A 13,669-nucleotide genomic window follows, 5' to 3' on the forward strand; every position below is an offset into this window, starting at 1 on the left:
AGGTTAACTCAGTAATAAAGTCTGAGAATGTGCAAGAGAAAACTGTCTGTGTGTATGAACGAGAGAACTATGACATTGTGAGTGTTAGGGAGAGAGTGAGTGAGAAGGAATAAAAATTTTTTTTTTTATCCTCACCAGAGGACATTTTCTCATTTTTTTGTTCAGGTAGAGTGGGAGGGAGAGAGAGGAACAGAGAGAGAGAAACATCGATGTGAAAGGGACACATCGAGTGGCTGCCACCGCACGACCGACCAGGGCCGGGGACAAACTGCAACCAAGGTACGCGCCCTTAGCGGGAACCGAACCCGGGTCTCTCAGGACCGCAGGTCGACGCTCTAACCGCTGAGCAAAACCGGCCAGGGCAGGAATAAAAATTTTTTGAGGGAGTCTGAGAAAGAGAAAGACTGTGAAGAAGAAGACTGTGGGGGAAGAGAAAGCACCTACTATTCCAGGACCAATTGGCTCTAGGCCATGCCTAAGGTCTCCAGGGTCTCTCTGAGTCGCTGACCTGTTCGGATGCAGCCCAGGCACACCAGCCACCACTCGGGCACTCGAGGCAGGATCAAGGCTAGATGGTCTCCCTGCTGCAGGTCACAGGTCTGCGTGAGGACGTTGGCTGTCCGGCAGGTTAAGTCTGTCAGCTCCCTGAAACTCCACTTCACTTCGTCTCCTTGGTTATTCACCCACCACAGGGCTGGGTTTGGGCCTCTTTTGCCTTCCTGGTCAAGATCATACACCATGTGTTACTTCCTGCTTTCAAGGAAAAGGGCACTTACTTCCCCAATCCACTGACATAGTCACATTCCAGTGTGAGCATAGCTCAGGGACTGAGACCCCCATTTTAAATCATTTAAAGAGCCAAGAAAAGTTAGGAGTGAGGAGTGATCCAGCCAACTTCTGGTCTACTGTAGTCACCTCCTCTCAAGTCACATAAAACCATGAATAGCCTTCATGTCACCAACTGAACTCTTAAAATTCCATTCCTACGTGTCTTAGTTCCGCGTAGACAGTGGGTTCCTCTTTGTGCCCCAGCTTTCTCATCTAGGAAATGGGGACAATAATATTACCTAGAAGGTAGTAAAGTCTAAATGAGTTATTTAAATGAGTAAAGTGTACATAACAGTACCTGGCACAAGTAGGTGCTCAATAAATATTACTATTATTATAATCGCTACACAATTAAAGAGGCTAATTAGGTTCTGAATATTTGGGGAAATTTATTTTTAAAATTGAGTTATCTTTAAAGGTGAAATTCACAAGAAGCAGAGAAACATCAAATAAACAACAAACTAAAATGTCTTTGTGGGAGCTCTCCAAACAATCAAGGATCTGTAGCAACCAACAAATGTCCAAACCATTAAAGCCATACTTAGCACGGTAGGACATTCTGCGGTGTTTTTGCTCACTTTTGCACCACCCTTCTCTAATGTGGTGCCCAAAGGTTGGGAGGAAGTCACTGGATTCCCAGCCCCTCCTTGGCACAGAAGGAAAAGAATGAAATTTGTTTGCAACATTCAGTGGGGTTGAGATGTAGCTGGAAAGAAATAAGTTGGTATACGCAATTGAAGTTAAGTTGTTATTAGTTTAAAATAGATTATTATGCCCTGGCTGGTTTGGCTCAGCGGTTAGAGCATCGGCCCGTGGTCCAGAGAGACCCGGGTTCAGTTCCCGCTAAGGGCACGTGTCTCGGTTGCGGTTTGTACCCGGCTATGGTTGGGTTGTGCGGGTGGCGACCACTCAATGTGTCCCTTTCACATCGATGTTTCTCTCTCTTTCTTCCTCACTCTCCCTCCCACTCTATCTGAATGGAAAAGATGGAAAAAATGGAAAAGATGTCCTCGGATAAGGATAAAAAAAATAGATTATTATAACTTCAAGATATTAAATGTAATATACACAATACACAGAATATACACAGAAGGAAATGAGAAGAGAATCAAAACATATCACTACAAGAAAATCAACCAGGCACAAAAGAAAGCTGTAAAAGAGGAAATGAAGGGCAAAAATAAGAGCTATGACATCAAGAAGACAATGAACAAAATGGTAATAGTAAATCCTTCTCTATCAGTAATTACTTTAAATGTAAAGGAACTAAATTTCCCAATCAAAAGACAAAAATTGCTGTCTACAAAATTATAGAATATAATAAAACCGACAAAAAAATTTCAGATTTTTTGCAATAAACTGCTAATAATATAATATCAATGTATATAAGCAAAACCATATTTACATTATAATCTAAATTTAGTAATAATTTTTCACTTATTTATTCAATATTACTAAGTTATTATTTGTTTTTTTAATCCTTACCCGAGGACATTTTTTGATATTTTGTTCAGATAGAGTGGGAGGGAGAGAGAGAGAGAGAGAAGCATTGACGTGAAAGGGACACATCAAGTGGCTGCCACCCACACGACCCAACCAGGGCCGGGGACAAAGTGCAACTGAGGTACGTGCCCTTAGTGGGAACCAAACCCAGGCAGGCCAATGCTCTAAGCGCTGAGCCAAACCGGCCAGGGCTAAGTTATTATTTCTTAGTCACTGTTCTTAGACCAAAAGGATACAATGATAAACAAGAAACACATATATGCACATCTGTAAATAGTTCTAAATATTTATGGCCAATTTTCTTGTTTAAATCACCTGCCTTATTTTCCCCAAGTTTTCTATAATGAACATTTTTAAAGATTTATTTTTATTCCCCAAATAAAACATGTTCAGAGTGAAAATTCAGGCAACGTAGAAATTTATGAGCAAAAAATGTTCTTATAAGCAAAATAATTTCTTCAAATTTCTCATCACATTTTTACTCCCTGAATGTTAGCACTGAAAATGGCTTAGTGAATATTTTTCCAGAATTTTTCCCCTACAGATACACAAACATAATATTACTACCTTTTAAATTCAGATGATTGGAACTAGAGTGTATATCTCATCTGAGTTAAGATTAATGTATGTGCATATACACATATATGTCTTTATAGCTATAAAAAAATCAGTGCTATGAAAATAATTCTTGCCCAGCAGATTAGAGAATATTAACAAGTATTTGTGACAAATTGTACACTGCTTATATAAGGGGAGCATAGTATGTAACATTTCTGCAGGAGTTTAAAATGTGATGGAAAAGTTGGTATGCCAAGGTAGAAAACAATTGTTGCTCAGATTTCAGACAGTGCGATATATATTTCTTGCACCTTAAAGAAGATATCACTTACGTAGTTATAGGTTTTTGTACTAAGAATAAATTTGATAATGTGATGTTGAGATAAAGCTGTTTTCGAGAAGATAAAAACACAACCCTTAAACTGGATTTGAAATTTAAGGTTTTATGAGGGAAGATTTGAAACCAAGGGATATTGAGAAATAGTTTTAAAAGACAAAACACTAAGTAACTCAGCAATAAAAAGAAACAAACAACTAGTCCACAAAGCAACATGGATACATTTCAAAAACATGCTGAGTAAAAGAAATCAGACACAGCCCTGGCCAGTGTGGATCAGTGATTAGAGCGTTGGCCCGCGGACCCGTGAGTTCAATTCGGTCGAGGGCATGGACCTCGGTTGTGGTTCGGTCTCCAGCTGGCAACCAGTCGATATGTCCCTCTCACGTCCATGTTTCTCTCTCTCTCCCTCCTTCCCACTCTTTCTGAAGATAATTGGAAAAATATCCTCAGGTGAGGATTAAAAAATTTTAAAAAGGCATTGGCCGGTTTGGCTCAGCCATTAGAGTGTCGGCCCGCAGACCAGAGAGTCCCGGGTTCGGTTCCCGCTAAGGGCACGTACCTCGGTTGCAGTTTGTGCCCAGTCCTGGTTGGGTCGTGCGAAGGGCAGCCACTCGATGTGTCCCTTTCATGTCGATGTTTCTCTCTCTCTCTCTCTCTCTCTCTCTCTCTCTCTCTCTCTCTCTCTCTCTCTCTCTCCCTCTATTGTAACCCAGGAGATCGACCAAACTCAGACCCCGAGATGGGGTTTAACAAAAGGAGGTTATTGAGCTAAGTCCGCAGGCACCTGCAGTATGTCCCACACAGGAGTAACTGCGGCCCGGAGAGCTAAAATGGCTCCTTTTTATAGGATTTTGTAAGGGGGTTGCTACGTGTAAGCAAGCATGTTACAGAAGCAGAATTTAGCAGTTAGTTAATTACCTGTTACTCAGTTTCCCAGACATCTCAAAGGTCAAGATGTTTTCAATTAGATTATCCCTGGTGCCGCCCAGGATTACTCAAGGGTTAGTTATTATCCCAGGGTTGGCGATTACTTAGGGATTAGTTAGTGAAGAATGTTCTTCAGTAAATGAGTAAACTGACAACCCTTTTGGTTGTCGTGAAGGCCTCTGGGAGTTTAGGTCAATGGCACTGAGTTATAACACCTCCCACTCTATCTGAACAAAAAAAAAAGAAAAGGAAGAATGTCCTCGGGTGAGAACTAAAAAATAAATAAATAAAATAAAATAAAAAAAAGAAATCAGATGTCAGATGCAAAGTGAGCAGCAGGTCAGTGGTTATCTGGGGCTCAGGGTCGGGGTGGGTGGGATCGACTGAGAAAGGACAAAAGCAAATTTTGGGGGTGATAGAAATATTCTAAAACTCATTCAACTTTGTACTTAAAATGTGGGCATTTTATTCTATGTAGAATATATATTGATATAGTTGTTTTAAATGAACAAAAACACAAAACTACTCCTTGGTAAGAAAATTGGAAAGGCAGATCAGTTACATGGGTGATTCATGAATGAGATTATTCTTTTTGAATATCAAAAACATACGAGTTTCTGCCCTGGCCGGTTTGGCTCAGCGGTTAGAGCGTCGGCCTGCGGTCCGGAGAGACCTGGGTTCGGTTCCCGCTAAGGGCATGTACCTTGGTTGCAGTTTGTCCCCGGCCCTGGTTGGGTCGTGTGGGTGGCAACCACTCGATGTGTCACTTTCACGTCGATGTTTCTCTCTCTCTCCCTCCCACTCTATCTGAACAAAATATCGAAAAATGTCCTCGGGTGAGGATAAAAAAATAAAAAAAACAAAAAAAACATACGAGTTTCAGATATACAACATAATAATTAGACATTTATATAACATACCAATATAATATTATATGTCAGTTGTAATTGAAAAATTTGAACAATTATTAAAAATCTAAAGACATCCAAGTCACATACACACAAAGAAACAAAACCTACACTTATGCATTTATTGTTTGTAGAAAGGGTTTGTCTCAGTATTTTTATTTTATTTTATTTATTGACTGATTTTAGAAAGAGAGGAAGAGAGAGGAGAAAGAGATTTGTTGTTCCACTTATTTATATATTCATTGTTTGCTTCTTATATGTGCCCTGACGGGGGATTGAACCCACAACCTTGGTATACTGGGACAACACTCTAACCAACTGAGCTACCCAGCCAGAGCCACAAGGAATTTTCTTTTGTTTTGTAATGAATTCTTTGCCAACACATACACACACACAATCAGAAGAGTGTGCATAAAAATGTTGGATTTCTAACTTACATTTTACAAGTAAAATGTGTTGAAATGTGAGTCAAAATAAATTCTGCCACCCCGTTATGGTGTTGGTTGGTTGTGTTGCTGATTAGGCCATGGATCAGTGTGGGGTGGTGACCGTTACATTGGAAGGGAGGCTCAGGGAGCAGAGTGGACTGCAGTGGTGTGCCCTCTGCCAAGTCTTTTTTTAATCCTCACTAGAGGATATTTTTTCTTTTCTTTTTTTTTTAAATTGGAGGCACTATTACTTATTTTTTCTTTATTGATTTTAGCGAGAGGGGGAGAGAGATAGAAACATCGATGAGAGAGAACATCGACTGGCCACCACCTGCATGCCCCCCACTGGGGATCAGGCCCACAACCTGGGCATGTGCCTTAACCAGAAATCGAACTGGTGACCTCTTGGTGCGTGGATCGACGCTCAACCACTGAGCCACACCGGCGGGGCTGGAGGATATGTTTTCTATTGATTTTTAGAGAGAATGGGAGGGGGGAGTGGGGAGAGAAAGAAACATCAATATGAGAGAGACACATCAATTGGTTGCCTCCCACACACTCCCCTACTGAGGTCTGGGATCTGCTGGAGCCGGGAATTAAACCTGCAACCCAGATATGTGCTCTTGACCGGGAATCAAACTTGCGACCCTCTAGTGCTCAGGCCGACTCTCCAACCACTGACCCACACTGGCCAGGACAAGTGAATCTTTAATAGGAGCAGCACCAAGACCTATGGATTGTAAGGCAGATTTCAAAATTAATTTATTCCACAAATGTTCATTGAGAAACTTCTAGGTGTTAAACACCATGCATCACTAGAAAGACGCTAATCATGGTCAAGGTGATTGGAAAAGTGGAAACAGACAGATCAGAAGTGTTGTGAGAATGAAAGTTAATGGGATAAGGGTGCTTGGGGTGACATTGGGAGACATTGGGAGATGTGGAGGAATTGACAGTGACTGATGATGGTGACATAAAACCCAACAAAAATGAGGGAATACCATTTACTTGGTGTTTACTTGGTTATCTCCATGGGTTGATGCAGGAACTAACCAATACAAATTTTACGAAGATAAATGCAAAGAAAAAGTGATGGGCTCACTTCCTCCTCTCTACCTCCTCCCTCTCCAACCCATCTCATGGTCTAAAAGGTCTTCATCAGATTTATGGCCTGGGCAGTAATGAAAGTCAACTTATAGTCTGAAGGGAGAGATGTTTAGTACCATCAGATCATGAGACCAGGTTAAATAATGGATTTTAGAGTTAGATAACCTGGATCCTATTCTCTCCTTTACTTACTAGGTATGTAATTTCTGTTGGTTATTTAAAACTCTCGGAACCTTAGTTTTCTCATCTGGAAAATGGGGATAATAAAAGTGTCCATCTAGTCAGACCATTAAAATGCAAAGAGCTTGTCCTGGCTTGTTTGGCTTAGTGGTTAGAATGTTGGCCCACAGACTGAAGGTTCGAGGGTTCAATTCCTGGTCAAGAGCACAAACCTGAGTTGTGGGTTTGATCCCTGGCCCCGTGAGGGGTCGTGCAGGTGGCAAACCAATTGATATATTTCTCTATCTCTCCCTTTCCTCTCCCTTCCACTCTCTAAAAATCAATGGAAAAATATCTTCGGATGAGGATTAACAACAACAACAAATGAAAAGCATTCAACATGGCATATAAAAAATACCCCTTATAACCAAAGACTCTATTTTCCTTGGAGTTACTATGAAAATTTAGAGAAAGGAAAAAGAAAGAAGTAGGAGGAAGCCCCATGAAAGGCATATGAGCCTTGAATACTAACATATAGATGCATGTTCATGGGAAACTTAAAAATTCTATCAACTCTCTGAATCTATCACAGCTGAATTCTCTCTTTGCACAAAGATAATGTTGGGTAACTTTTCACACTGTGAACGGCATCAGCTGGGACTTAGTAGCTGGAACACCACCCTGTCTGCCCCAACCCCTGGTGGTATCACTGCTCTTCTTTTGGTCTGTTTCTTAGGAAAAAACAAACCAAATACTTGTTTTTTTCTGAAGAGACATGTAAACTGTACAGGCTACAAGCACTGGTTTCTTTGGACATATCCCAATGCCACACCCAAGTGGGTAGTTGATAGGTAGGACTCCAGCTGAACTTGCCATCCTCACAGGAAGATTGATGACACGACTTAGCTCTAAGTGTCAGATGCACTCAGGTGGTCTGTCCCTTCCTTCTTTTTTTTTTTTTTAATTTTTTTTTTTTTATCCTCACCCTAGGACATTTTTCCATGTTTTACTCAGATAGAGCGGGAAGGAGAGAGAGGAAGAGAGAGAAACATCGATGTGAAAGGGACACATCGAGTGGCCGCCACCCACACGACCCAACCAGGGCCAGGGACAAACTGCAGCCAAGGTATGTGCCCTTAGCGGGAACCGAACCCGGGTCTCTGTGGACCGCAGGCTGACGCTCTAACCGCTGAGCCAAACCGGCCAGGGCTGTTCCTTCCTTCTGAGTGTAGCCTGAAGTTAAGCCCAAGTCTGGTGAGATAAATTCCAGTTAGACTCAAAGTCCCATTAGTTGAAGGTCAGAATGCAGACTAACGTCAACTTGCTGACCTTGTTGATTAGAACTTTGCATTTGGTCATGATTATCTGACTGTGCACCAGATACTTTTACCTGCTGTCTTGTTTCTTAAATGAGATTATCCCTGTTTCATAGATAAAACCACTGAGGCTCAAGAAGTACAAAATTGGCCAGGCTGCGAATCGAAGCCCTAAACGTAAACTTTTTCCATGGCACTGATAAGCTGAGGCAGAAGCTGTATTGGTTCTGTGCCCTCAGCCTACTAGGAGCAAGATAAGCAGGGAGGCCACACCTGTTATCACCGCCCCCCCCCCCCCCATCACAGGTGCCTCCTCACCTTCTCTATTTGAGTCCAGTAGTCTATTACATCACTTGCAAAGTTAAATTCCTCAGGCGTATCCTGGTCATTCCATCTTGTGGTTCCAGGTGCTGACAAAGACTGGTAGTGCAAGTGCCGAGGGGCAGGATGGAAGCCGTGGAAGGACTTGTGGATGCCCCAAAGGACCCGGAACCTCGTCAGCCCCTGCATGGCGGAGCAGTCCTCAGGAAGCGGCACAGACTTCTCTGGTCACCACCTGTCTTGGGGAGAGATGGCTAATAGGTTGGTCATGAAGCAGGACTTTCCTCCACAAGATGAAGGCACATTTCTGGTTACTGGCTAGAGTTTTGTTTCAGCTGACCAGTATTTGGAAGGCACAATTTATTGACTTAGGATGTAGGATTTCTCTCCCCATCTTAGGAACCACAAGGCAGAGAATTATGGGGAGGGACTGTGCTGCTAGATGAGGTTGGGACACATTCCTGAGGGCCTTCTCCTGCTCTTCCACCCCTGGGATTTAAGCTCAGGTTGGCAGCCATGTGGCCGCCCCTTTGTGGTGGAAACCCACCATTTGAAAGTCCTGCACTCCATGCTAGCCTTGCTCTGGAGACCTCTCTTCCTGCTGAGCCCAATGGGGTGGTTCTCAGGAAGCTATTCTAGTTTTAGATGATTCCAGGCCCTGTCCAAAGTTGATTGGTCCAGGGTTGAGCAGTCATTCCCTATAATCTTTTAATCCAGACTGGGCTACTCATGATTCCTCTCCTAAACGTGGCGTGTGCATGTCACCGAGGAGTGGAAGGCACTCTCTCTGGTGGCAGCCACGAAGCACAGTCAGGAGCGGTCGGGGTGCTGGTCCTGGCAGGTGGAGATAGCCGCCCTGCATGAGAGAAGAAAACCACGTGCAGAGACGTGGACCGAGGGGCAGGGAGGATCTCGGAGGCGTCCCAGTGGCTGGTTCATATTGTTCTGAGGCCCATCTGCATCTCCACCCCTCTCTTGTTAATATCCCGTCCTGGATTCTGTGAGCCAACAAGTTTTCCTGCCTGAGACTAGGTCTCAGTCACTTGGGACTATGAGGATATTGACAAACATCCACCACCGCACTCAGGTCAGATGAAACTATGTCACAGCACCTGCCGCACTGGACTGGGGTCTGGCCTCAGGTCTTCCCCGGGACAGCGTTCCGGCAGCTGTCACCAAGCCATCAGCGTTGACCCACCAGACCTTTGCCACACCCGATCCCAACAAATGCCCCTAAAATGGGAGCAAAACCCTTTTTTATTAGATCTTGAAGTGTGAGTGTGAACATTGGCTTAAGCTAGAATGATCTTTCCATAAGAATGCTGACCGAGGGAGAGCCGCCTCCCAAACAGCTTGGAGATTCAAGCCCTTTGTCACTGCAAATAGTTCAGGTTCCTCCCCGACTCAGTAGTCGGATAGTACTGTTAACAAGAGACCTACAGAATAGATCAATAAAACTTGACTCAGTTTATTTTCGGGCCGTTTGGACCCCAATAACCTAGCCTCAGCTAATTTTGATGCTGCCCCCAGAACCCTGCTACCAGTTCCGAGTGGGAAGGCCACGGCTAAATGCGTCACTGGGTTATTGTCGGCAGAAAAGAGCATAGAAATATGTAAAGTTCACGCCTCAGAGTCTGCTTGTTAGCATGGGTTCTTAGGCCACATGAACTTTGCTTCCTTTTTAGTGCCTGTCAATCAACAGCACCACCTTTTGTTTTGTCAGAGTGCTCCAGGGAAAGAAAGGCCCTGAGCTATCAGCTGATGGGACCTGGCACTCGGGGTATTTCCTTTGCTTTGTTTAAATGGGCGTTTCCAGCTTTACCCAGCGTATTTTGCCACACCTCCCTGTTTCTCCATTACTGCACCTGTTGAGTTTAAAAGTCCTGATCTTGCCCTGGCCGCTTTGGCTCAGCGGTTCGAGTGTCAGCCCACAGACCAAAGAGACGCAGGTCCGGTTCCAGCCAAGGGCACGTACCTCGGTTGCAGTTCCTCCCCGGCCTTGATTGGGGTTGTGCGGGTGGCAGCCAGTCGATGTCTCTCTCTCTCTCTCTCTCTCTCTCTCTCTCTCTCTCTCTCTCCCACCCATTCTGTCTAAAGGTAAATGTAAAAATATCCTCCGGTGAGGATTAAAAAAAAATCCTGATCTAAGCCAACACCCCAAGGTTGCAAGGCAAGTGTAGTAGCAGAGCTGGTTCTAGAAACTGACCTTCCCTGTTATTATTTCCAGCACGTACCTCCCTCCACAGGTACCAACTGGTTTAGAGCAAGAATGCCCAACTCAGTTGCTACTACTATACACAGGTGTATAAATGACCTCAGAAATCCTTAAAATACCCAAGGACGGTCCAAAACGCCCCCTTAACAAACCAAATGGAGAGAAAGAACAAGGAGATTTATTAACCCTTTATTATGAGCCAAATTGCATCACCCCCCCCCCCAATTTTATATGTTTAAGTCCTAACCCCCAGTACCTCAGAATGAGACTGTTTGGAGGAAGAATCTTTAAAGAGGTAATTAAGTTAAAATGAGGTCATTAGATGGACCCTAATCCAATGCGACCGGTGTCCTTGTAAGAAGAGATCAGGACACAGACAGGTGGAGGGGATGCCATGTGGACATGAAGCCGGCCGCCTGCAAGCCAAGGAGCTAGTCCCAGAAGAGACCACCCCTGCGGATGCTTCCATCTCAGGCTTCTCGCCTGCTGAACTGTGGGAAATGATCTGAGCCCCCCAGCCTGTGGTTCTTTGTTATGCCAGACCTAGCAATCTAACACACCTCTCTTAAATAAAAAAGAAATGACTTTGGTATTATCTTATAAAGATGTTTGAAATTCTGACTTACTCTTCATCATATGAGTGGGCCAAACACCACCAGCACGGAGCTGGGAGGACTGTGGGAGCTGAGAGCCTGCCCCTAGGAGTCAAACAGCACAGGTTCGAATTCCAGCCCCTCCACTCATCACCTGCACAGCTTTGGGCAATTTTCTTAACTTCTCTCTAAAATATTAGCAGCACCTGTTTCCTAAAGTTGTGGCAGTGAATAAATGATATCCTGTATAAAGCATGTAGCCCAGCCTGGCTGGTGTGGCTCCATGCACCAAGAGGTCACTGGTTCCATTCCTGGTCAGGGTACACGCCCAAGTTGTGGGTCAAATCCCCAGTGGGGGGTGTGCAGGAGGTTCTCTCTCATTGATGTTTTTATCTCTCTCTCCTTCTCCCTTCCTCTCTCTCTAAACTCAATAAAAAAATTTTTTTTTTAAAGATATAGCCCAGATTCCGCACAGATAAGTGGTCCTGATATGGGAGTTTCTGTTAATAAACACTCTCTCTGGGGAAACTCTCACTGAATAATTAAGCTTCAGAAAAATGGCTGCTTGACCTTTGGAATTAGTGTCTAATGTGAAGGAACAGGGATAAATTCCTGAACACAGACACCGCAGTGTCCAGCTTCTGCATGAATAAGTTAAGAACCTAATCTCACAGTGTTAAGACTAAAAGTCAGAGATATCTATACTTATACGTCTATCTCTATCTACATGTATATCTGTCTTTATAACTATCAATTTCTATATCTATAATTATGCCCATATATGCTGTTACCATCTGTATCTATAACTATTTGTATATGTATATGTATGTGTACATATTCCTCAGAATGCCTGGGAATCGAACCAGGACCTCTCAGACTAGAGGAGGAAACTCAATCCACTGAAACACACCAGTGAGGCACACATTGGTACTTAAAAAAAAAAAGTTAGATTTTTCTTTTTTGTCATAATTTGGAAAACTGAAAGATGAAAATTGGGGGGAAAAATTCAGTATGCCTACAAAATGTCTGAATTACAGAATATATATATATATATATATATATATATATATATATATATATGCCACATGTAGTTTTAGATATATCAGAGATTAATTAGGCTGCAAGAATTCCTACTCTCTTGGACTTTATAGTCTAAGGCAGTAACTTTTAACGGGTATGCTGCAAGAATTTTTAAAACATGCAATACCTGACTATTTAGTTAGGAGCACTGACCTTGTTTCCCTAAGATTGTCAAATAAAAAAATGACGGCTGCCTCCCCAGCCAGTTTGCTAAGTGGTTAGAGCATCAGCCTGTGGATCTCGGGCTCAATTCCCAGTTAAGGGCTCATGCCTGGGTTGCAGGTTCAGTCCCCGGCCTCAGTCAGGGTGTGTTCAGGAGGCAACGAGCTGATTGACGTGTCTCTCTCACATCAATGTTTCTCTCTCTCTCTCCCCACCCCCACTTCTCCCTTCCATTTTTTCTTAAAAAAAATCAATGGAAAAAATATCCTCGGGTGAGGATCAATAACAACAAAAAGACAACAGCCAACATAACAATAGCGGTTTGGTGTGAATGAATCAAAATTATACCTATTTTGGCCAGATTGCCAAAAAAATATAATATATTTTTTGGTGTGTCACAGAATTTTAGTAATTAGTTTATATGTGCCATGAGATGAAAATGGTTAAAAATCGCTGGTCTATTCGGCGGCGGTCACTGAGCAGATCGGAATCCTCTAGTTCGAGCACCAGGCTGGGCTTTCTCTACAACCATGTCAGAGAAACCTGATATGGCTGACACTGAGAAATTTGATAAATCAAAATTGAAGAAAACAGAGACGCAAGAGAAAAATCCAGTGCCATCAAAAGAAATGATTGAACAGGAGAAGCAAGCAGGCGAATCGTAATGGGGCATGCACCGCCAATATGCCCTGTGCATCAACAAGCATTGCCTTCTTATTTCACTTCTTTTTTTTGAAATCTTCACCCGAGGACATTTTTCCAGTTTTTCTTCAGATAGAGAGGGAGAGAGAGAAACATCGACGTGAAAGGTACTCATCGAGTGGCTGCCACCTGCACGACCCAACCACGGCCGGGGACAAACTACAACTGAGATACATGCTCTTAGCGGGAACTGAACCCGGGTCTCTCTGGACCGCAGGCTGACGCTCTAATCGCTGAGCCAAACCGGCCAAGGCTTATGTTACTTCTTTTAGCTGTTCAATTTTGTAAGGTGCAAAGAGGTTGGATCAGTTTAAATGACTGTGCTGCCCCTTTTCAAATCAGAGAACTACTGACAAGGAAGGCCGCACCTGCCTCTCCCATCTGCCTGTCTGGCTGGCAGGGGAGGAAAGAACTTGCCTGTTAGTGAAGGAAGAAGCTGGTGGGATGACAGTGAGACCTAGAGTGAAAACCAAGCTGGTCCAACGGGTCCTGCAGGCTGTAAAATGCAGTTTAATCAGAATG

General features: G+C 43.4%; 2 protein-coding genes across 2 annotated transcripts in view; one reads left to right on the top strand and one right to left on the bottom strand.

Moving 5' to 3' along the window:
* The window catches only part of LOC118642295 (acyl-coenzyme A synthetase ACSM1, mitochondrial-like), a 53,673-nt gene extending 45,089 nt beyond the window's left edge, over window positions 1-8,584 (bottom strand). Inside the window, exons 1-2 of the mRNA XM_036279984.1 lie at window positions 8,393-8,584; window positions 509-719 (exon numbers count right to left, since the gene is read on the bottom strand). Of these exons, the coding sequence (XP_036135877.1) occupies window positions 509-719; window positions 8,393-8,584 (403 nt within the window). The remainder of the gene's footprint in view (window positions 1-508; window positions 720-8,392) is intronic.
* Window positions 8,585-12,975: 4,391 nt separating this feature from the next.
* LOC118642345 (thymosin beta-4-like) lies at window positions 12,976-13,110 on the top strand. Its single transcript, XM_036280078.1, has one exon. The coding sequence runs from the start codon at window positions 12,976-12,978 to the stop codon at window positions 13,108-13,110; it is 135 nt and encodes a 44-aa protein (XP_036135971.1).
* Window positions 13,111-13,669: the final 559 nt, after the last annotated feature.

The sequence above is a fragment of the Molossus molossus genome, unplaced genomic scaffold (assembly GCF_014108415.1).
Source record: "Molossus molossus isolate mMolMol1 unplaced genomic scaffold, mMolMol1.p scaffold_m16_p_3, whole genome shotgun sequence".
Classification (NCBI taxonomy): Eukaryota; Metazoa; Chordata; class Mammalia; order Chiroptera; family Molossidae; genus Molossus; species Molossus molossus.

Bases quoted from the DNA above. Each gene is read 5' to 3' on its own strand.
- LOC118642345 (XM_036280078.1), top strand. From the start codon at position 12,976: ATGTCAGAGAAACCTGATATGGCTGACACTGAGAAATTTGATAAATCA.